The sequence below is a fragment of the Danio rerio genome, chromosome 22 (genome assembly GCF_049306965.1).
Source record: "Danio rerio strain Tuebingen ecotype United States chromosome 22, GRCz12tu, whole genome shotgun sequence".
NCBI lineage: Eukaryota > Metazoa > Chordata > Actinopteri > Cypriniformes > Danionidae > Danio > Danio rerio.
Window position 1 is genome coordinate 3182841 of NC_133197.1, and position 24740 is coordinate 3207580.

Consider the following 24740-nt stretch of genomic DNA (forward strand, 5'->3'; position numbering starts at 1 on the left):
ATGCGTACGTTTCAAATGCCGCTGTCTTCATATTTGCGAATCCAAAATACATGGGTACATTTCAGATGAGAAGTCCACTAGTGAGCGCTGTCTAGATTATTGCAAATTAAAATTTGTTACTTGTGTACATTTCACATGGCATTCAACTAGAGGGTCCAGTCTACATTTTTGTGAATTTAAAATCAGTTATGTAAGTTTTAGATGGCAAATTTAATAGAAGGTATTGTTTACATTTTTGCAAGTTTAAAAAAATGTCACAGACGCTTCAGATGACAAATTGACTAGAGGGCACTGTCTACATTTTTTTGTACATTTTATATATGTTACATTTCAGATGACAAATCCACTGGAGAGCACTGTCTACATTATTGCAAATAAAAATTTGTTACTCGTTTACATTTCAGATGACATTCACTAGAGGGTGCAGTCTACATTTTTGTGAATTTAAAATTAGTTACGTATGTTTTAAATGACAAATCCACTTGAGGGTACTGTCTTAATATATTGCGAATCTAAAATATGTTGCATATGTTTTAGTAGACAAATCCACTAGAGGGCGTTGTCTACATTTTTGCGAATCTAAAATATGTTACATACGTTTCAGATGACGAATATACTAGAAGGCGCTGCCTATATTATTACAAATCTACTATGTGTTACGAATGTTTCAGATAACGAATCCACTAGAGGGCACTGTCTTCATATTTGCAAATCTAAATTGCATGCATACGAATCAGATGACAAATCCACTAGAGAGCTGTCTGCATTTTTGCAAATCAAAAATAAGTCACACACATTTCAGATGACAAATCCACTAGAGGGCGCAGTCTACACTTTTGTGAATCTAAAATACATTGCGTATGTTTCAGATGGCAAATTTACTAGAGGGTGTTGTTTACATTTTTGCATATAAAAAAAAATGTTACGTACATTTCAAATGACAAATCCACAAGAGGGCACTGTCTAAATTGTTTTGTAAACTTTAAATATGTTACATTTCAGATACAGGGCGCGGTCTACAGTTTTTCGAATTACATAACTTGCGTATATTTAAGATGACAAATCCACTAGAGGGCATTGTCTAAACTTTTGTGAATATTAATTACATAACTTGCGTATGTTTAAGATGACAAATCCACTAGAGGGCATTGTCTAAACTTCTGTGAATATTAATTACATAACTTGCGTATGTTTAACATGACGAATCCACTGGAGGGCGTTTTCAAAACCTTTGCGAGTATTACTTAACTTGCGTATGTTTAAGATGACAAATCCACTAGAGGGCGTTGTCTAAACTTTTGTGAATATTAATTACATAACTTGCGTATGTTTAAGATGACTAATCCACTAGAGGGCGTTGTCTAAACTTTTGTGAATATTAATTACATAACTTGCGTATGTTCAAGATGACGAATCCACTAGAGGGCGTTTTCGAAACTTTTGCGAGTATTACTTAACTTGCGTATGTTTAAAATGACAAATCCACTAGAGGGCATTGTCTAAACTTTTGTGAATATTAATTACATAACTCGCGTATGTTCAAGATGACGAATCCACTAGAGGGCGTTGTCTAAACTTTTGTGAATATTAATTACATAACTTGCGTATGTTCAAGATGACGAATCCACTAGAGGGCGTTTTCGAAACTTTTGCGAGTATTACTTAACTTGCGTATGTTTAAAAGGACAAATCCACTAGAGGGCATTGTCTAAACTTTTGTGAATATTAATTACATAACTTGCGTATGTTTAACATAACAAATCCACTAGAGGGCGTTTTCAAAACTTTTGCGAGCATTACTTAACTTGTGTATGTTTAAGATGACAAATCCACTAGAGGGCGTTGTCTAAACTTTTGCGGATATTAATTACATATCTTGCGTATGTTTAACATGACTAATCCACTAAAGTGCGTTGTCTAAACTTTTGCGAATATTAATTACATAACTTGCGTATGTTTAACATGACGAGTCCACTAGAGGGCGATTTCGAAACTTTTGCGAGTATTACTTAACTTGCGTATGTTTAAGATGACAAATCCACTAAAGGGCGTTGTCTAAACTTTTGTGAATATTAATTGCATAACTTGCGTATGTTTAACATGACGAGTCCACTAGAGGGCGTTGTCTACATTTTTTGTGTGTTCACCTATTTGAACATCAGAATCTTTACTGTCATCATACAAAGTATAATGAAATTGTAAGCAGACTTCATTCTGTGCAAAAAAGCAATACTAAATACTAACAATAAAAGTATGACAGAAGAGTCATACATAAATAAATAAAAATCTGATATAGATACAAACGTGTAGAACAATCGTGCTGTAACCTGTCTTTCAAAAAGTCAATTTCATGAGCTTTATGAACAACTTAATTGTCTAATTTGCCGTGCATTTTCCTAAACATCAATCAAAGCTCACATGCGTAATCACAATATTTGACGTATTTATACCTCATTTATTCCCATTTAGATATTTTGTGTTCGTCATTCAACACACAAATCACCCTATTTTTGCCGCCGCCGCCTCAGATGATGCACCGCAACTTTGCTTTTTGTCTGAAACAAATGAGTTGTTCAGCAAAACCCACAAGACGCTGAAGACGGTATTATTGCCATCAGATGAATAATAAGCCGATGAGCTGGATAGAAGCTGATGAAGCTGCGGATCCAGCCATCAATCCTTCTGGGCTCATGAATTTTTCAGTGCAATTTGCTGCAGATATTCTCTATGTTAGTCATCAATTTATATTCATAACTCATGGAGACTCAACCCTAAGACCAGCAGGTTACTCAAAATAGAATGAGGAAAACTTGCTGTTTGCTGTTTACATCTCGTGTAAATCACGCTAATGACCAATTAGGAGTGTTTTATCATATTTACCTGCATTTCTGTGACAGTTTTCATGGTGGAATATAATTACGCAGCTCTGCAAATCTGCCAAAAGTCTGGCCAAAAAGTTATAGACGAGAATGATTTTTAATGTGTGTTTTTTGTTTTTCTGCTCCCCATTTAATTCATTTAAAGTACAGCAAAAACAGCCTTATTATCTCATTTAATATAGATGTTTTCTATTTTAATATATTTTTAAAATAAACAAAATATGGCTGTAAAACTCCATCTCTCTCTCTCTCTCTCTCTCTCAGTTTCAGTTTAAGTTGCTTTATTGGCATGACATTAAGTACAGTATTGCCAAAGCATTTCAAATATGAAACATATTAAAACCATTGAAAATAATAATTAATAGTAATACAGATAAGATATAATGACACACACACAAAAAAAACAATACATTTGATAAATATAACAATAATAATAGTAAAAAGTTTAAATTATTTAAATAAGACACAAATTTACATTAACCATTTCTCATGTTGTGTAGGGTGTATACATATTTTGCAGCTAGTCTAAATGTCAATTCGTCCTCTCCGAGTATATGGTAAAGTTTTTCTGAGTCATTTAAATTAAAAAATGAATTGATCAATGTTTCAAATTGGGGGAAAAATATTTCTCTAGTCGTGGTGTATTTGGGGCAGAACAGAAGGAAGTGTGTCTCATCCTCTATTTGGTTTGTGTCACACTGTTGACATATTCTCTTTTCCTTAGGAGTCCAGGATTTTTTTATGTCTGCCTTTTTCTATTTCTAGGTCATGATCACAGAGGCGATATTTAGAAAGATTGTGCTTTTCTTTTAATTCTTTTAATGCTAAATAATTTGCCAACTGTGTGGTTCTATTTAGGGCCGAATAACATTTAAGTTTAGTCTGGAGGTTGAATTTAGTTTTCAGTTTTTCATCATAGTTATATTTTAATGTTTTGTCAATTTGTTTGTGAAGGTTTTGTTTGGGGACGGGTTCGGTTTGTGTTTTTTTCAGTAGTTCAGATAACAGTGTGTTTAGAGGATGAGACACTGTAGGTTTTTCATTAGCCAGAAGGGCTTTATATTGGACAGACTGGGGGTCCGACTGATGCAGGTGCATCTCTCTCTCTCTCTCTCTCTCTCTCTCTCTCTCAATTCAGTTTTCAGTTCAGTTCAAGTTGCTTTATTGGCATGACATTAAGTACAGTATTGCCAAAGCATTTCAAATATGAAACATTAAAACCATTGAAAATAATAATTAATAGTAATACAGATAAGATATAATGACACACACACACACAAAAAAAAAAACAATACATTTGATAAATATAATAATAATAATAGTAAAAATTTACATTAACCATTTCTTATGGTGTGTAGGGTATATACATATTTTGCAGCTAGTCTAAATGTCAATTCGTCCTCTCCGAGTATATGGTAAAGTTTTCTCTCTCTCTCTCTCTCTCTCTCTCTCTCTCACTTTGGACCCGCTGGCGTGTATAAAACTCCTGAATCTGTTAAACATCATTTGGGAAATATCTGAAATAGAAAATTCCCAGGAGCGAATGATTCTGACTTCAACTGTATATAGCCTAAGATGAAATCCATTATAATTTTAGTATTCAGTAAATACTGTCTTTTTTTATTCGGGCTGCTAGAATTTTATTTTGGGCTAAGAGTGCCTGTCTGAGGCTACCAGGGATTTTAAAATTTGTGCGAGGCCTAAATTGCTTGTGTTCATTTTTTTTTTCTGGACGATACAATACATTTGCACCTTCCAAATGTGGAAGAATGCTCTGATATGTGTGTATTTGTTGGGAATGTGAGCAAAAAGACACCTATTTTTGGCATCTGCACCTCAAAAATGAGCATGAAAAAACTTCCGGTCTTCATCCAGCACACATGACGCGGGCGCCGTTACGCAACGCAGCTTTTGTGTCAAAAATGGCCCATAAAATGCTTCCTCGCTCGAAGATGGCTGTGTTTTATTGTGAGGAGTATGAAAAGTGCAGGAAGTGCTCTTGTCAGTCTTGTGTTGCAATAGTTGCGTGAGTGTTTTTAGCTCTTTTTTTATATTCATCAAATGCAAAATGGCTCTTTTTTTAATTATAAAATGTGTTTTTTAATGGTTTTTGTAGTGCACATATTATTGTAGATGTGTGCGCTAGTATTAAAAGGTACAGTAGTAAACTATTGTTTAATCCCAGATGGTACAACATTTTTCATTCATTATAGATTGCCCAAAAATAGACGTCAAATATAGATAACACACCAATTATTTGATTTCTGACACAATAATGATTCAGACTCTCTAAATTTACATGCAAATATTATTGTTAAATCATCATGAAATAATATTAATATCATTATTATAATATCATCATGCAATATTATTATTGTTTTTATTATCATATCGTCATGCAATAATATCATCGTTACTATTTGAATAATTTCATGCAATATTATTGTTACTTTTAGAATATGATCATGCAATAATATTATTGTCTTCATTATTATAATATTATCATGCAATGATATTATCCTTATAATTATAATATCATCTTCCAATAATATTATTATCGTTATTAATATAATATTGTCATGCAATAATAATATTGTAATTATTTGAATATTTTCATGCAATATTATTGTTGTTTTTAGAATATGATCATCCTATAATATTAATATCATTATTATAATATCATCATGCAATCTTATTATTGTTTTTATTATCATATCGTCATGCAATAATATTATCGTTACTATTTGAATAATTTCATGCAATATTATTGTTACTTTTAGAATATGATCATGCAATAATATTATTGTCTTCATTATTATAATATTATCATGCAATGATATTATCCTTATAATTATAATATCATCTTCCAATAATATTATTATCGTTATTAATATAATATTGTCATGCAATAATAATATTGTAATTATTTGAATATTTTCATGCAATATTATTGTTATTTTTAGAATATGATCATGCTATAATATTAATATCGTTATTATTATTATATCATCATGCAATAATATTAATATAGTTATTATTATTATAATATCAACAATATTAATATCATTGCTTGATAATATTATAATAATAACAATAATAATATTGCATTGTTAGAATATCGTCATGCAATAATATTATCGTTTGAATATTTTCATGCAATATTATTGTTAGTTTTAGAATATGGTCATGCAATAATATTAATATTGCCATTATTATAATATCATCATGCAATAATATTATTATTGTTATTATTAAAATATCTTCATGCAATAATATTATTGTTATTGTTATAAAATTAACAATATAAATATTGCATGATAATACTATAATAATAACAATAATAATACTGCATTATTATAATATCATCATGCAATAATATTAATATCATTATTATTACAAATCATCATGCAATAATATTAATATTGTTATTATTATATCATCATGAATTAATATTACTATAGTTATCAGAATCAGAAAGAGCTTTATTGCCAGGTATGTTCGCACATATAAGTAATTTGCTTCTACAGTGCAACAGAATTAGAGACAGGACAAAAAACAGATAATAAATATATAAAAAAGCAGTAAGTAGTAAATGCAAATATACAAATAGACAAGTGTATGTAGAGCTATATTATTATATTATTATGATATCATGATGCAATATTAATATTCTAATTTTTAATCTATCATCATGAAATAATATTAATATCATTAACTTTATTATCATGCAACAATATTAATACAGTTATTATAATGTCATCATGAAATAATATTATCATTATTATTAGAATATCGTCATGCAAAAATATTAATACCGTTAATATTATAATATCATCATAAAATAATATTATTATTATCATTATCAGAATATCGCCATGCAATAATAATAATATTGTTATTATTATAATAGCATCATGTTATATTCTTGTTATTATTATAATATCATCAAGCAATTATATTAATATTCTTATTATTATATCATCATGCAGTAATATTAATATCGTTATTATTAGAAAATCTTCATGCAATATTAATATTATTATATTATCATGCAAAATTATTATCGTTATTATTATAATATTAACAATATTAATATCATTGCATCATAATATAATATAACTGTAATAATTATTACAATACATTACAATTATTACAATATCGTCATGCAATAATATAATTATTGTTATTATTATATCATCATGCAATAATATTAATATTGTTATTATTATAATATCATCATGCAAATGCTGAGTGTAGGTTCTATTGCACAGTATTTATAGTTAGTGTGCTAGTTTCAGATATAGACAACTAGTAAATATATATTTCACTAGCATATACAATTTTTCTGCAGATCTGTAGTGGATGGACTGAATCGGGGTCTACGACTGCTGCTCGCAGTTTTCTATAATGATTCACAGCGAGTGACGGTAATAACACCGGCCCCATTGCTGACCTTTAACACCCTGAGAGAGGTGATGGAAAACACACCGATAAAAAGTCACGGCTAAAAACATCTGCCTGCTGTAAGAAAACAGTAAGAAAACAGGCTTTGTGTTTACATGGTGATCATCTTAAAAGGAGAGTTCACCCAGAAATGATCATTTGTTCGCCCTCATGTGGTTTCTTTCTTAACCTAAAACGCGCAACAAATACAATATATTTCCAGGAAGCCCTTGGAGTTTGGTCCATTTATTTATCCCTTTTAATGAACTTCATTCATTCATTCATTTTCTTGTCGGCTTAGTCCCTTTATTAATCTGGGGTCGCCACAGCGGAATGAACCGCCAACTTATCCAGCAAGTTTTTACGCAGCGGATGCCCTTCCAGCCGCAACCCATCTCTGGGAAACTTTCAATAAACTTATTTATTTATTTATTTTTACTTAAACGTAAAGTGAAGCCACTATCCCGGACGAGCCCCCACTTTATGTCGACCGAGGCTTCCTGAAGTAAAGTTCATTGACAGTGGTGTAAAGTAACTAATTACAAATGCTTAAATTACTGTAATTGAGTAGCTTATCTCAGCAGTTGTAATTTATGAAGTCTTTTTAAGAATGTGTACTTTTACTCTCATACATGTACACATTTTTAGTGCAGTATCGGTACCTGTGCTCTACTACTTTCCTTTAAACTGCAGTCACTACTTAGTTTTTTTTGTCTATTGGGATCAGAAAAATCAGTCCTGTGATTCCTGGCTAGTCAGATCTCACATAGAAGGTAAATCATAATGAACTACCTCGAGATATGGGCGATTTATAATTGCAGCAAACTGTTAGAAAGCATTTAAAGTGTCCAAGAAGATGACCCAGAGACCGTTTAGATTTATGTCACTGATGAGATGATGACAGATGTTTAATTACCCAGCAGGCATAAGACTTCAACATGATGTCAGATTGACGTTGTACCCTAACATTATTGGGACAGTGCATTTTGTTTTGAGATGAAAATTGGGTTGATGTCAGAACTTAACGTCAGGCCAACTTTATTGTCCAACCTAAAACCAACTAAATGTCAACATCTAATGATGTTACATCTTCACGTTGTGTGGACGTTACCTCTATGACGTCTATCAGATGTTGGATTTTGGTTGCCATACAGGCGTGGCTGCTGAGATTCGCTACCTGATTGGGGCTTTTGTGTCGTTGCGTATCCTTCCCTTATTCGTCAAGCCCCTATCACATGACTATAACACATGGCTTTAACACTACCGGAAGACAGCAGACCAGCCTTCACTGTAAACAACAACATGGGCACAGAAACGGGAGCGTTGTTTGCACTATTGTCTGTTTTAGGCGCCGTTGTGCTGTTATTCATTTGTTACGTTTAGTAACAACTCGACCTCGTCGTCTGTCCATAAAAACACCTCTCTTGCTTTCTTTGCCATCGCGTTCATTGTTCAACCGGCGTTTGTTGACTAACAATAACCAAATGTCGAGCGAGACACATGCTTCCTGTTTATACTAGAACACGCATGCCCAGAGTGTGCGAATGGTCACGTGATATACGATTTGGTGGCATATTGTGGACGGAGATATGTTCAGAAACGCTAGGTGAAATGGTAGTGTGGACGCGGATCATTTTTGATCTTAAACGCACTAGTGTAAACGGGGCCTTAGTTTTAAAATGGTGTTTTAGATCAAAAACGATCCGCGTCCACACCAGCGTTTCACCTAGCATTTCTGAACATATCTCCGTTCACCCTACGTCACCAAAAACGTATATCATGTGACCATTCGCGCACTCTGGGCATGCGCGTTCTAGTATAAACAGGAAGCATGCGTCTCGCTCGGCATTTGGTTATTGTTAGTCAACAAACGCCGGTTGAACAATGAACGCGATGGCAAAGAAAGCAAGAGAGGTGTTTTTGTGGACAGACGACGAGGTCGAGTTGTTACTAAACGTAACAAATGAATAACTGCACAATGGCACCTAAAACAGACAATAGTGCAAACAATGCTCCCGTTTCTGTGCCCATGTTGTTGTTTACAGTGAAGGCTGGTCTGCTGTCTTCCGGTAGCGTTAAAGCCATGTGTTATAGTCATGTGATAGAGGCTTGACGAATAAGGGAAGGATACGCAATGACACAAAAGCCCCAATCAGGTAGGCGAATGTCGGCAGCCCCGCCTCCGTTTTCAGATGTCTCTGTTTTCCCCCATCCACACTGAGACGGAGCATCAGCGTTTCAGAATGAAAACGGCCTCTCCAGCGTTTCCAAAACTCTCCGTTTTTGGCGTTTGAAAACTCCAGCGTCATGTGGACAGATGGCATAACCATAACCTAAAACGCATTAGTGTAAACGGGGCCTGTATCAACAGATATTAAGCAGACAGTCTACTAATACTCAAACGGACCATCAAAATAAAGTGTTACCATGAATTATTTCAGCTCATAAACTGCTAGTAGAGTTTTAAAGCAGCTGTAAAGAGGCTTTGAACAGCAGCTCGTGTAAAGAAGAGGAAGTATATATATTTGTCATTGAGTGTGTGCATTTATCTCCATTGCACACAGCAAAGCCATGTTGAGATCCTTAAATAACCTCCATTCACACTGACAGAAAACACCGTGGCCTACTGTGAAAGCAGATAAAAGATAAATAATAAATGTGGTTCATAAGCCCACTAAAGCTCAATTACATTCCAGAGCAGCGTTATGAAACGCAAATATTGATTTCCTGCACAGAATATAGCATCGGGATTGTTAAGAAACATTAAAAGCGCAGATACGAGCCACAATAACAAATTTGCGAGGTAATTTGGCTGCTTGTGACTGAATAAACAGTCAACTTTTAATACATCAGCGGCGTCTCTGGAGTTTATTCATGAATAATGCATTGAAATCTGAATGTTTAGCGCATAAATTTGTTGTGAAGTAACAGTCATGTCACTACTTCCTGTTGACTCCAGGGGTTTATCTGTAAAGGCTTTTTCTGTCATGTAAATATAGTGCTTTTCAGATCGCACATGACATTTCTAAAGGATCTGTCAGGAGCTGAATGTAGAGGGTGATGCGATCCTATCAGTTTGGCATTTGACAGGCATGTCTGACTTCATTTGCCTTTAATTATTATCCCGTCCCATCCTGAAGGTGTCTTTTTCTTTGATTAGCACGACTGTGGTATGGTTTTTAATGTGGATTGTATGGGGATGAACGTAACATCAGTTGTTTGTTGTGTTTTAATAGTGTAATGCAGCTTTAAATGTAGTTGTACACAGGGCTTTACATTAACTTTTTTGATCACCAGCCACAGTGGCTAGTAGTTTTCCAACGCTACTAGCCACTCTGCATTTTCACTAGCCACAATTTTGTTGTCGGGAAAATATTTTTTATATGCATAAATATGACTTTGACATGCTAAAATTACTTGATTTAGATTTTGTGTTTTGTCCACATGCCTTATTCATTTCACGTTTTGTGTGTCGTGTATGAGCAAATGGGTCATGGATTCACAGTGTTGTATTACAGTTAGTTATAATTTCACATGACTTTTCAGAACTCAAAATTAAGGATTTTCCTAATTTATATCTGACCACAACAAACAATTATTATTTTTTAGCCACAATTTTTAAATGTGTCAAAACAAGCTAAATATAACTGTATACTATACTTTTTTTAACAACACTTTTTTTTTTTTTTTGGAAAGTTTAGTTTCATATTTCACCTTAATAAAGATAAATAAGATAAATATTTGGACAATATTTAAAAATCTGGATTTACGGGTTTAGAAACATCTAAATATCTAAAAATCTCCTTTATAGTTGCCGGGAGTAAATTCTCAGCATTGCATATCGCTAATCAAATATTATGTGTTTAATATTTACACAAACTTATATGAAAAATAGATAATTTTCGCTCATGCGATGTATAGTTATTTCCATGTAGCGCAAGACTTAATATAGTAAAGTGAAATATAATGTGGACAGATTTAATCCTGTAGAGCTGCACAATATACTGTTTAAGCTTTGATAGTGCGATGAGTTTCTTGTCATGTTCGCTGTAAAAAGGTACACTGTAAAAAATAAATCCGTAAAATTTACGGTAAACAAATCGGCAGCTGTGGTCGCCAGTACTGTACTGTTAAAAACTCGGTACAAACCGTAAAAGTAATTTCTCATTTTTACCGTAAACTACCGTATTTTATTAATTTATGGAGGTAATATGTCTGTATGTGGAACGACCAACATCTACACATCTTTTGTTACACAGTTAAGGCTGATTTATACTTCTGCGTCAAACGCTGGTGTATGCTACGGCGCTGACGCATAGTCCTTCGACGTGGCCGTTGCTGACGTGCACCTCTCAAAAAACGTAACTACACGTCGCAACGACGCGTAGCGCAAGCTCTGTGATTGGTCGGCTTGGTAGCGCTGACGAGTCTGGGCGGGACCGAGAGCCGCGTGAATAGTGCGAGCCTGATGGAGCGATTGTTTACAAGTGTGGAGTCCCGTGAAGGAGCTCCGAATGGAAAGTTTTGTTTTGTGTTTACCTCATAGTTAAAGTTGTTGCACGTCTGCCGGTTCCTGCCTCAAAATGAGCGAGTTTGAGCCACTTGTACATTGAGGAAGTGTTCAGGAAAAGCAAAAAAGTAGAGAAGAAACTCGACACAGAGGAACATTTACACCTCACTGCCAACTAGTGTTTCGGAAGTGTTAATACAGACCAACAGAGACAGCGCACAGAAGTATAAATGCACAGCTACGCGCGTTGCATGCGCCGAGGGTTACGCCGGTCACGAAGGCGTATGAAGGTGGTGATGAGGAAGTTACATAAAGAGCCAATGCTCATCACAATCAACTTTTCCCACAAGCAGAAAAGAGTATCAGCACATAGAAGGTGCTCAGTGTTATTCACACAGCACCAGTATGGTAACACGCATAAAATTAAAGTCATGAAATAAATATTGTTTATCAACATTAGATGTAACATAAATCTCTAATGTACATAACTGATGGGGAAACAACTAAAAACATCCATATTAATGTCAGCAAAATGCATAAAAAGTTATGTGCCATGCAGGGAATTCTGGGAGAGTCAATTTATGGTTATTCGCCGTAAATATTAAGGAAACATTCCGTTAACGGATTTGTACTGTAGTATTTTTACAAGTTTTTTACCGTTAAAATCACAGCCATTTTTTACAGTGTAAATGTTTTGCACTGTTTGTACTTAGATATAAAAAAAAAAGCAGTGATAAGCTATAGCTAAGAGTGCTCCAGACCAACTATACAAAAGTATGACAAAAAGAGAGCATCCCCAACTAAGAAAGCTCCAGAAAAAACACTCTAATGTACAGCTTAAGGCAGGGGTGTCCAAACTCGGTCCTGGAGGGCCGGTGTCCTGCACAGTTTAGCTCCAACTTCCTTTAACACACCTGCCTGGAAGTTTCTAGTATACCTAGAAAGAGCTTGATTAGGTGGTTCAGGTGTGTCTAATTGGGGTTGGAACTAAAATATGCAGGACACCGGCCTTCCAGGACCGAGTTTGAACTCCCCTGGCTTACGGTATACTTAAGAGTGACGTACCCTTAGGAAGGTTTCGAGAAACGCAGCCCTGAACATTACATCAAAAAGCTCATTTATAGCAGCGCCGGTGGCCCAGAATGCAGTTCAAGATGTCAGAAGGTGTGAAATGCTGTGATGCTTGCCGTGTGTTTTTGTTTCCGACACGTTCCCTAAAGACAACTATTATTTGCAGTAATTTCAGGAGGCGAGACGGCATTAGTTTCTAACAAGAGGAAACCCTTGAGGGCTCCTGTCTTTTACGAATAGATGATTCCCTTTCTCTGCTTGTCATCTTTTTTTTCCAGTTGTCATTTTTAAGTGACTGAAATGAAAAGTGTTTTGGCGCCGGACTCTGGAGATGGAGGTGCGGAGACAGACGTATTGTCACGCCGTCTCAAATTAATGCGTGTCAATTATACATCATCAAAAAGATTAGAAAGAGCGCTGAATCAGATTTGGCATGCAGTTGATATGCACATTTTAAAAAAATGCACAGTCATTGTGTTTGAGTGAGTTTTGTGGCATTACGCGTCTTTTTTTTGTATAATTGCATTCACATTTTCAGTTGTGTGTGAAATGTGTAGAGCTTTTATGAAGTAAACTAAGCTCAAGATTTACCTGACTGGGTTAACATTTAGTTATTTTTATTTTTTAAAAACCATGAAAAATAAATCGGCATGCATTGATAGGATTTTCATTTATTTTTCTGGCTGATGTCAATTTCAGCAAAAAATAAAAACAAACTTTCAGTCAATATCAATACTGATTATTTCAGTGAAAACCCTTTTCACATTTTTTTTGGCTGATATTGATTTCAGTAAAAAAAATGTTTCAGCCAATATTGATATCAATATTGGTCAATTTCAACGTTTTGTTTCTTGGCCAATATTAATTTTAGCAGATTAAATATTCAGCCGATATTGACACCGATGTTGGTCATTTTCAGCAAAAAAATATACTTTTTTTTTTTTTTGGCCGATTTCAATTTCCACAAAAAAACTTGCTGCCGATATCAATACCAATTTAGTCGATTTCAGGGAAAAAATTACATTTTTGGTCAATATTGATTTCAGCAAAACCCTTGTGCCGATATTGATACTGATATTGATTGATTTCTGTGAAAAACCTTTTGTAAATTTTTAGCTGATATTGATTTCAGCAAAATAAACAGCTGATATTGATACTGATATTAGTCGATTTCAGTAAAAAAACAAAAATAATTGGCAAATATCGGTTTTAGCAAAAAACAACAACTTTCAGCCGATATTGATACTGATGTTGGTTAAATTCTGTAAAAAACCTTTTTTTAATTTTTTTTTCAATTTCATTAAAAAACCTTTTCGATTTCAGCCAAAAAAATTTATTTTGGATTTTTTTTTTTTGGTCAACATAGATTTCAACAAAACTTTTTCAGCTGATATTGATACCAATATTGGTTGACTTCAGCAAAAAAAAATGTAATTTATTTGGCTTATATTAATTTCAGGAAAATAAAATTTTTGCCAATTTCAATACAGATTTTGGTCGATTTCAGCAAAAAAAGCTTTTTTTGGCTTATATCGATTTTAGCTAAAAAAAAAACAAAAAAAAAAAACTTTCAGCCGATATTGATACTGTATCAAGAAAAACCTTTTTAACATTTTTTTGCTGAACTGGCCAAAAAAAGTTTTTACATTTTTTGCCCAATATTGATTTCAGCGAAACCCTTTCAGCCAATATCGATACTGATATTGGTCGATTTCAACTAAAAAACTTTTTAAACTTTATTTGGCCGATATTCCTTTCAGCAAAATAAACTTTTAGCTGATTTTGCAACTAATAAACCGAATAGTGAGGATGGGTAGATGATGGCAGAATTGAGCATTTTTGTGTGAACTACCCCTTGAATATGTCTTCAAATGATTCTTAACTTAAATATGCCTGACAGGTTTCCAATTTGTATTTTCTTTTTTGCTCAAAATAAATTAAGATTAAACATGACACGTTGTATTATACAGTATGAAACGGTAACACATAACAATAAGATTGTATTAGTTAATGTTAGATCATGTATTTATTTACATGAACAAATAATAAACAATACATCACAGCATTTATTTAGCTTCGTTCATGTTAGTTAATGGAAATAAAGTAATTCGTTGTTCGTTTATGTTAATAACTTATGTTCACAGGTGTGAATTTGAATGTTTAATAACGCATTAATGTTCAACTATGTTTTAATGAATAAAAGCTGTACAAGTATTGTTCAGTATTAGTTCATGCAAAAACATGAGCTAATGAAAATGTAAAGTGCGACCCACAAAAACCCGCCATTGTTGCTTGAAAAGCCCTTTGTGTATGCAACGATGTAAAGTGATTCAGCCGCTCGCAAAACGATCTTTCATGGGCTGTAAATTGTCATTTGACTTGATCAGATTAATCGGACGCGCTGATTATCTTCTAACAGCTACATTAGTTGAATTGGTTCAGATAATTAGCTCTCAGCGTATGAGCGAGATGAGCTGGATTGGTGCTCAGACTGGGCTGTGAATTGAATAACTCATGAAGAAGACGAAGACAAGCATGAAGACTGATGCCAGCCGTCGCTCTCATCACATTTGTGCTTCTGTACATTGGCTATTTTATGTGCTTTTAATATATCACCTCCCATACAGCGGAAGACTAAGGCTGCGTCTGAAATCACATACTTCCATACTATATAGTATGCTATAAACAGTATGCAAGCAGAGCAGTGTGTCTGAATTCATATTGGAAAAACAGTATGGGCACGGTGGCTGGGTCGGTTAGCATTTCTGTGTGGAGTTTGCATGTTCTCCCCGTGTTGGTGTGCGTTTCACAGTCCAAAGTGAATTATGTAAACGAAATTGGCCGTAGTGTATATGTGTGTGAATGCAAGGCGGTATGGGTGTTTCCCAGCGCTGGGTTGCAGCTGAAAGGGCATCCCAGTGAGGTTTGTTTACAGCAAAGGACAATTCCAGAAACAAGGTGAAACAAAACAAAAAAAGCAGTGTGGCCTTCCCGGAGTTTGACACCCCAGTTTTACACTGTTGGACTTAGAACACAGATTGGGGTAGGGCTAGCAGCGAAGGATGGTTTTAGAAACAATATAAAACAAAACCAAGAAAAATCAGTGTGGAATTGTGGTAAAAGCATGCGGTCACATGGCACTTCTTTCTCATAGTATTTAGGAATATTTTAAACTATTTTATAGGACAGTAGAGTGGAGACAGAAAAGCATAGAGAAGGGAAGGACCTCGAGCTGGGAATCAAACTCAGGTCACCGTGAGCACCTCATTTGTCAACAAACTAACCATTAGGCTTTTTACTTAATAGCTTTCTAACTAATTAATAGCTATTACTGGGCTATAAACGTCTAGTTTGTTTTTTTAAAACACTAAACGAACTCTTTGGACTGGTATGACACCACTACCTTTTTTTTTTGCGCTACCGCTGACCACTAATGTATGGACTGCTTTTCCAGGGTAGTCAGTTTGCTCGGTAGCTCACCTTGTACGATGTCGGACTCGGTACGAGGAGAGGGGTTCAATTTTGGCGTAGGGCAGTTCCAGAAACAACAGAAAGCAGCATGAAACTGCGGTAAAAGCATGTAGCCATATTAAGTTTTTTCTCTTCTAGGTTGTTTTTGAAAAATACTAAACAAACACCACCGGGCAGTATGACCCCACTGACAACTTTTGTTCTGTTTTATACGCTACTGCTGACTGCTTACTTCTGTATGGATGGCTTTTCCAGAGCGGTCAGTTTGCTTGGTAGCTCACCTTGTATGGCGTAAGACTTGGCATGCAAAATGAGAAAAAATAAGGGGCTAATAATAATTCAGTGTTTATTAATGTTTATTTTAATTAGATAAAATGTTATATATAATCGAAAATATTTGGGAACAGTTGTATAATTAAAACAATGTTTGTGTGTGATTCGCAGGTGCGGTACCGAGCCCAGCAGGGCGTCACGCGTCTGGCAGTCCTCAAGATGTTGGCGGTCTGGGTTTCGGCATTCCTCCTCTACGGCCCGGCGATAATCTTCTGGGAGCTGCTGGTGGGCGAAAGCATCGTTCCAGAGGATGAGTGTTTCGCTGAGTTTTACTGCACGTGGTACTTTCTGCTCTCAGCATCCACCTTTGAGTTCTTCTCTCCATTCATCTCAGTGGCCTTCTTCAACTTCAGCATCTATCTCAACATCCAGCGCAGAAACCGCAGTCGGATGGCGCACGTGGAGGCGGAGAAAGAGGACGGCTGGAGGGTTATCGACGGACAAACTTCGTCAGTGTTTTTCGTTAAAACACGTAAAGTGTCGTCGAGTGAACCGGCGGCGGTTTCTGCCGTAATCGAAGACGACGAAGAAGTTTCGCCATCATCCAGTGGTGATCCCAGCAGCACACATTCGGTTTCTTTAACGATGAAGACTACGATTAAAAAACGAGGGTTGTTCGGGGGTTGGGTTCGGACGCGGATTATTCGAGCGCAGGAAGTGACGAATCCCTGTGCGCCTTGCCGAAGCGGCGGACACGCACGTCTTTCTAGAGATAAGAAGATTGCAAAGTCGTTGGCGGTTATTGTGTGTGTTTTCGGGGTGTGTTGGGCACCGTACACACTCCTGATGATCATAAGGGCAGCCTGCAGTGGTAGCTGTGTGGAGCATCATTGGTATGAAGTCACATTTTGGCTTCTTTGGCTTAATTCGGCCATCAATCCCTTCCTGTATCCACTGTGCCACAGCAGCTTTCGGCGAGCGTTCGCTAAGATCCTGTGCCCAAAACGGCAGTCTGTTCAACCGCACGAGGAAAGCCCTTCATGCCCATGACAGTCTGACAGGGATTTTAACACTGGATATTGAAGGATCAAGTAAAACGTTGACGCACAAGCGAATGAAAAACCCCAGTTTCATTATTTTAATGGTGTAGCATGTTTTGTTCTTCCTGACATAACTCATAGTTGATCTTTTATTCCAGTTCAGCACATCCACGATGTTGTTAAACATTCGCCTTTTGTCTTGACGAAAACGAAGGGATTAGGGCTGTGCAATTTGACAACATACAGTGGTCAACATTTGAAGACAAGAACGGGTGTTGTTCGATAGACAACTTTGATGGTTCACTTTTAATGTTGACTACTATATACAATCGTATTGACCTTATTCTTCACGTACGAGGAGACGCCGCCATTACAATCTTTTTGGCTCGAGACTTCCGCTCTCCTTCACTTCCATGGTTTTTAGACGTTAAAGGCAGCTCGTTGTTGCAAACTGATATTTTCTTCTTATATTATTTTAATTTTATGTATAGTCATGAACACAATTGTTTGTAAAGGAAGAAGCCGTCTGTTATTATTTCTAGTCATTTCACTTATAGGAAACTAAATCGGAGGTTCTAAAACCTACATAGGCTCATTCTGAAAACGTAGCCCTATATAATTTTCTGGAGATCGTGAATTATATTGCTAGAGATATGCATGGCTGCATTTTATCTTAACGAACGCTATGGGGGCCGTATGACGGGATAGCTTTTCCGCTCTTTCCAGTTTGTTCAGTAGCTTGACATGTACATCAGCAGACTTGAAATGCAGAGCGGTGTTGACCACGACAAAGGGGTTCGAATCCGGTGAATATCGGTTCCAGAAAGCAGGCGAGACAAAAACAAAAGCTAAAAAATAATATAAACAAGTGAACAGGGTGAGAATGTGGTAAAATCTGAAAACATGGTAAAAATCAAGGGGGCTTTTATTTTTCTGGATTGCTTTTTAAAACAGTCTAGGTTGGGTTTAGGGAAGTGGGTGGGTGGGTCAATCTGTGCTTTTTAAAACACCATTGGTTGGGTTTAATGAAGGGGGAGGGCATCGATCGGTTGGTCAGTCAGTCGACTGTAACCTCTGGTGGATTTACGTAAGAACCGCAGGCACGAAAGTGACTTGCGAGAGAAATCTGAAAATTGAGATCTGAAAAAGCATACACAGCAGCCTCTGGTGGATTTGCGAAAACTAAAACTGCAAAAAACATACCTCCTGGGACGTATTTTGCTTTCTTCGGAAATGTATACAGGGGTGCGTAATCAGAATGAGCCTGGGTTGTCTAAAACAATCGCAAAAACGAGCATACTTCCGCATCCCAGGATAAGGTCAATAAACACTATATAAAATTAGTACATTCGTATTATTATATCTCTGTCATCCAGGTGGATGCTGCACACTTGAAGAGATTGTGTCCAGAAAAGCGCTGCAGAAATTATTCATTCATATTATGAACTATTATTATGCTCTATTGTTTATTTTGTGTTGTCGCAAAATACTTTGGTGACAAAAATACACTTTTATTATTAGGATTATTCACAATCTTACATGGGGATGTAGACAGAAACGTAAATCAAGTTGGCGAAAAAAGTTGCATTTTCAAAGTAATAATTTATGTTGTGCCTGTTTCATTTTTCATATATAGTTACATTAAATATCGACACTCGTAATCAAACATTTGCCCTGAAGGTCAAAATAAAGTAAAAAATATCTCATCCATGCGGTATATAAACTACAGGGTGGGCCATTTATATGGATACACCTTAATAAAATGGAAATGGTTGGTGATATTAACGTCCTGTTTGAGGCACATCAGTATATGTGAGGGGGCAAACTTTTCAAGATGGGTGGTGGCCATTTTGAAGTCGGCCATCTTGGATCCAACTTTTGTTTTTTTAATAGGAAGAGGGTCATGTGACACATCAAACTTATTGGGAATCTCACAAGAAAAACAATGGCGTGCTTGGTTTTAACGTAACTTTATTCTTTCATGAGGTATTTACAAGTTTCTGACCACTTATAAAATGTGTTCAATGTGCTGCCCATTGTGTTGGATTGTCAATGCAAGCCTCTTCTCCCACTCTTCACACACTGATAGCAACATCGCAGGAGAAATGCCAGCACAGGCTTCCAGTATCCGTAGTTTCAGGTGCTGCACATCTTGTATCTAATCCAAGATGGCCGACTTCAAAATGGCCACCACCCATCTTGAAATGTTTGCCCCCTCACATATACTAATGTGCCACAAACAGGACGTTAATATCACCAACCATTCCCATTTTATCAAGGTGTATCCATATAAATGGCACACCCTGTATACATTGATTGAATTGACAGAAAATGTACTTTATTGTCATATACGTCTTTATCATGATACGATTTTTGTCATATCGCCCAGCCCTAATAGGAGTTTCATTCTTGTTAGCTGATGTAAAGTTGCATGTTTTGGGACATCCGTGGTGAAAAGTGATGCAGCTTCAGTGTTCAGTCGACACTTTTGGCCAAAATCAGCGTTATTTATTGACTGAATTGTACATTTGACTCCATTGGCTCAACACTAAGTGGTTGGGTGGAGAAGAGCTGGTTTATTTAGTATGGCAGTGCTACTCGGAAAATCTAAATCAGCTGCGATGGACAAAATGGACATGTTTGTTTGTTTGGTTGTTCTTTTGGTGAATTAAGTTATGTTGTTTATACAGTTTACAATAATGACATTAAACAATAGTGATCTATTACACCACTTTATACAAGATGTAAAATAAGTCACTGACATCCCTACAGCGTTTATGTGAAGTTCCAGCTCAAAATATCACACAAATAATGTTTTCTTACTCTCTGAAACTGACCCTTTTAGGCTTTGATCCTAATTGTGCTGTTTTGGTGACTGTCGCTTTAAATTGAAATGAGACTGTGCTCTTTTCAGAAGAGGGCGGAGCTACAAATGCCTGTGTGTCAGCATAGTGGCAGATTCAAAACTCAAATGATGGACAGCTGCCTCTCACTCAGGGCTGGTTATGCTAATGAGGGAGAGATGGGTAGTAGTGGGAGGGGCCCTCCCCTTGTGAGGATGCGTACAAAGCATGTCAATCAAAGTGTTTCTGCAGACTGTTGATTATAAATCATTAAATTAATAAATGTTTACTTTTACTTCATTTTTATCATGGAAAAACTAGGGGGTCTGAAAACACAACCACATTGATAACGTATGATATAAGGGTGTCACGATCCTCCAAATCCTCGATTCAATTACATTTTCGATTCTGAAGGCACGATTCGATTCGATTTTCAATTATGAATAATTAATTAATTAATTATTGACCAATTAATTATTTGTAGCCTACCGTTTAAACTACCTGACCTGCATGGTCTTTGTTTTACCCATAAACAAATCATACAGTAAATGAATAAAGGCAAGATACACACATAATTACCACCTGTCAATCACCTTTTCTGCGGGACTCGTGAATAGGCAGTGATCTGTGTTGTTATAATGGCGTCGGTAAAAAAGACGCACAACCAACAGAAACCAGCCAACAGTATCTGAGGTGTTCGCTAAAATGACTAAGTACAAGTGAGTGAAAGATTGAAGCAGTCCTCTGACTGCCTGGACCTGCTGTCTCGAGCGCATGGCTGTGTGTGTGCGTCTGTCTGTGTGTGTGTGTGTGTGTGTCAGAGGTAGAGAGGAAGGAGGGCTGCTCAGAAATGCTACACGCCACTGTGGATGTCAAATCGTTGTCGTTCTAAAATGCCATTTAAAAACAAAGACAGTGTAAACAGGGCCTGAGTGTGTACTTTTCGCGAGCGCATTTGCAACGGGGGCGGGCGGAGGATAGCGATGCCGGTGTTGTCTATCGGACGAACCGTACGTAATACGAACACAGCAGAGCTTGCAAAACTGTGTTTTTTTTTTTTTTGTCGACAACACGAACGTTGTCAACATAACTCACTGGAAATCCAAAATACTCCCACACCGGCGACTTCATTGAAAGAGGAGAGGGTTTAAGTTCTGTCGACTGGTCTCCTGCTTCTGCAGTTTATCAAGCACTTCAACAAGCCTGTTATTTTCCCGCTTGGCAAGCCAAGCTGACGTGACATGGGGGCGTGGCAGCATCGACGATTTTATTTTTTGACTCGATAATCGAAATTGAGCATAAATTTCGATCGATTTCGATTAAAAATCAATATTGTGACACCCCTAATGTTTACCATTAGAGGCTGGATATATTTACACACTGCTGACACACAACCGTGGTTACACGCCCTATAAAGGTGCTTTATGCATAATAGGTGCCCTTTAAAGACACGATATGTAATTTTCACCATTAGAGGGTGCTATTAATTCGGCGTCTTATTCTTCCGTTTCCCTGTTTTGCATGAACACACAAGTAAATGCTCAAAATAGTAGGTAAAATTTATAGTTTATTTAGATTTACCATTCTTCTGAATATTTGGTATGATCCAAGTACACGAGTCAGCAAAATATTAGAGGTGTCAAAATTAATTGTTTCTTCAGTGCACTGCGATGCAGATGGGGACAATTGTTAATTGGTTCAGTAATAGATCATAACCGGTTATTACGTACTGACGTCATTTATCTCCTATGCGCGATGTCCCAGTAGAATACTATGGCGAGGGGGCGAATAAATAATGCTCTTACTACTTAAAAGGTAGATAGTTATGCACAGTTTAGCTGCTTGTGAGTTTGCTGGACAGTCTTTCGTTGACACTGAAGGCGGCACAGCACACCAGCCGCTATTTCACTACAGGGGAGAAACGCTGTAAAACTCCATCTCTTTCTCTCACTTTTAACATTTGACCCGCTGGCATGTTTGTGAGGTAACTTTTCCTTTCCTCTTGGCTGTTAAAGCGATACTTTTGGATCCAGACACGAGCGTGCCTGAGGTGCGAGTTTTCTCCACTGGGTCTATTATGGCTTACCTGTGATAACCGCGTATTATGCGCATAAAGACTTTAACCGCGGCTGTTCTTCCTGCCATCGGTGAACAGCTCTTTCATTTCTAAAGCCGATCGCAGCCCTTTCTGTTGAGCAGGTGAAGACAATAATCCATTGTAGGGGTGTAAGACCTCGCCTGTCAGTGATCAAAAAGCAAGCGGGATCATATTCACATGAGTTTATTTGCTATAAATGCTCGTGCTGTCTTCTGTGCATGTGTTGGAGTTTTGTTTGATGCATTCAGAGAGAGTGTTTTCTTTGAGCAGGTCAAATTTTATCTTACTATTAAAGGACACAATTATATTACAAATAATATATAAATATTAACATATTTATAGATTTTAATTTTTAAAAATTCTTGTGTTGTGAAGAAAAAAATGTAATTATGTATGGAAAGCATCGTCAACGCACCGAGATATCGAATTGAACTGAATCGATGGCATGATAATCACAACCGAACCAAACCGTGACACCAGTGTAGATTCACACCCCTTCAAAATATACAAGACTCTAGTGGATATTTTAATTTAAAATCTTACATATTGTGCATTTAATACATTTTAAAAGGGTATTAATTCACGGAAATTTAAATTGTCAATTTAAGACATATTGCAGATTGTCCGTGTCATTTTTGTCGTATATTTATTTCGTATATTTATATATGACACTTTATTAGGTACACCTGTCCAACTGCTCATTAACCAAAATTTCTAATCAGCCAATCAAATGGCAGCAATTCAATGCATTTACAACCGAGGCCTGCAGAAGAGCATCTCTGAACACACAACACGTCCAACCTTGAGGCGGATGGGCTACAGCAGCAGCAGATCACACCGGGTGCCGCTCCTGTCAGCTAAGAACAGGAAACTGAGGCTACAATTCACACAGACTCACCAAAACTGGACAATAGAAGATTGGAGAAACGCTGCCTGCTCTGATGAGTCTCCATTTCTGCTGCCACATTCGGATGGTCGGGTCAGAATTTGGTGTCAAATGGATCTATCCTGCCTTCTATAAGTGGTTCAGGCTGGTGGTGTAATGGTGTGGGGGAGATTTTCTTGGCGCACTTTGGGCCCATTACTACCAATTAAGCATGGTGTCAACACCACAGCCGACCTGAGTATTGCCTCTCTTCTGTTGAACACGAAGGAAGATATTTTGAAGGATGCTGAAAACCTGTAACCATTGATCTCTACAGTATTGTTTCCCATGAAAGTCAGTGGTTACAGGTTTTCAGCTTTGTTCAAAATGTCTTCTTTAGTGTTCAACAGAAGAAGGAAACTCATAAAAGTTTATAACCACTTCAAGAAGAGTAAACAGTGAGTACATTTTCATTTTGGAGTGAACTAAGCCTCAATTCTGTTATGAAAAAATGATTTTTTTTTCTGTTTGTGTGTGTGTGTGTGTGTGTGTGTTTCGTGAAAACAATAAAGTCATACAGCTTTGGAGCTACATAAAAAGTGTGAGGATGTAGTGAGATGACATTTTTTGGGAGTGCTATCCCTTTAAATGATTATTTTTTTCGTGAATAGATTCAATAATTATTTCAGAGTTTTTTGGAGGATAACTTAATTGCTTTGTTCAATCAACTTCAAATTGTGAAATCAACTAAGTTGATTTATGTTGGGACAACATGGAGGAATTGTGTGGAATCCTGCGTTTAACATTTAATATTTACTATTAAAAATTACAATATGATAATAGTTAAAAACAGAGTGAATAATATCCCTTTACAATGTTTTTCTTTCCTTCTCATGAGCAGATTCAAGGTTATATAATTGTCAGTAATGAATGAATCTCTTAAATGTTTTCCCCCTGGAATGGTAATGTGCTGAAACTACTGTACAATAATGTAAATGTGTTTTTTCATTTGAGTTTTCCACTGAAAATCATTATAAAAGCAACACAAAACACACTCTTCTCTCTTTACGTCTGTTTTTCATCATGCAGGAGTCAAAAATCCCATTTTCCAATCCAATCAAGAGACTAAATAATTCAGTTCCTTACGGATGTAACCAGGTTATCCGACTGAGACCAATCTCACATTTGTAGATACGATTCGGTACCTCCCAACGTCTTTAAGATTACCTCCAGCCAAGTTGTTTATA

The 24740-nt window shown here is 36.3% G+C and overlaps 1 protein-coding gene across 1 annotated transcript in view; it reads left to right on the forward strand.

Annotated features, from left to right (window-relative positions):
• LOC100334962 (histamine H3 receptor) overlaps positions 1-19240 on the forward strand; it is a 34435-nt gene extending 15195 nt beyond the window's left edge. Inside the window, exon 3 of the mRNA XM_003200921.7 lies at positions 16819-19240. Coding sequence (XP_003200969.1) covers positions 16819-17697 — 879 coding nt within the window. The 3' untranslated portion in view covers positions 17698-19240. The remainder of the gene's footprint in view (positions 1-16818) is intronic.
• The last annotated feature ends 5500 nt before the right edge of the window (positions 19241-24740 follow it).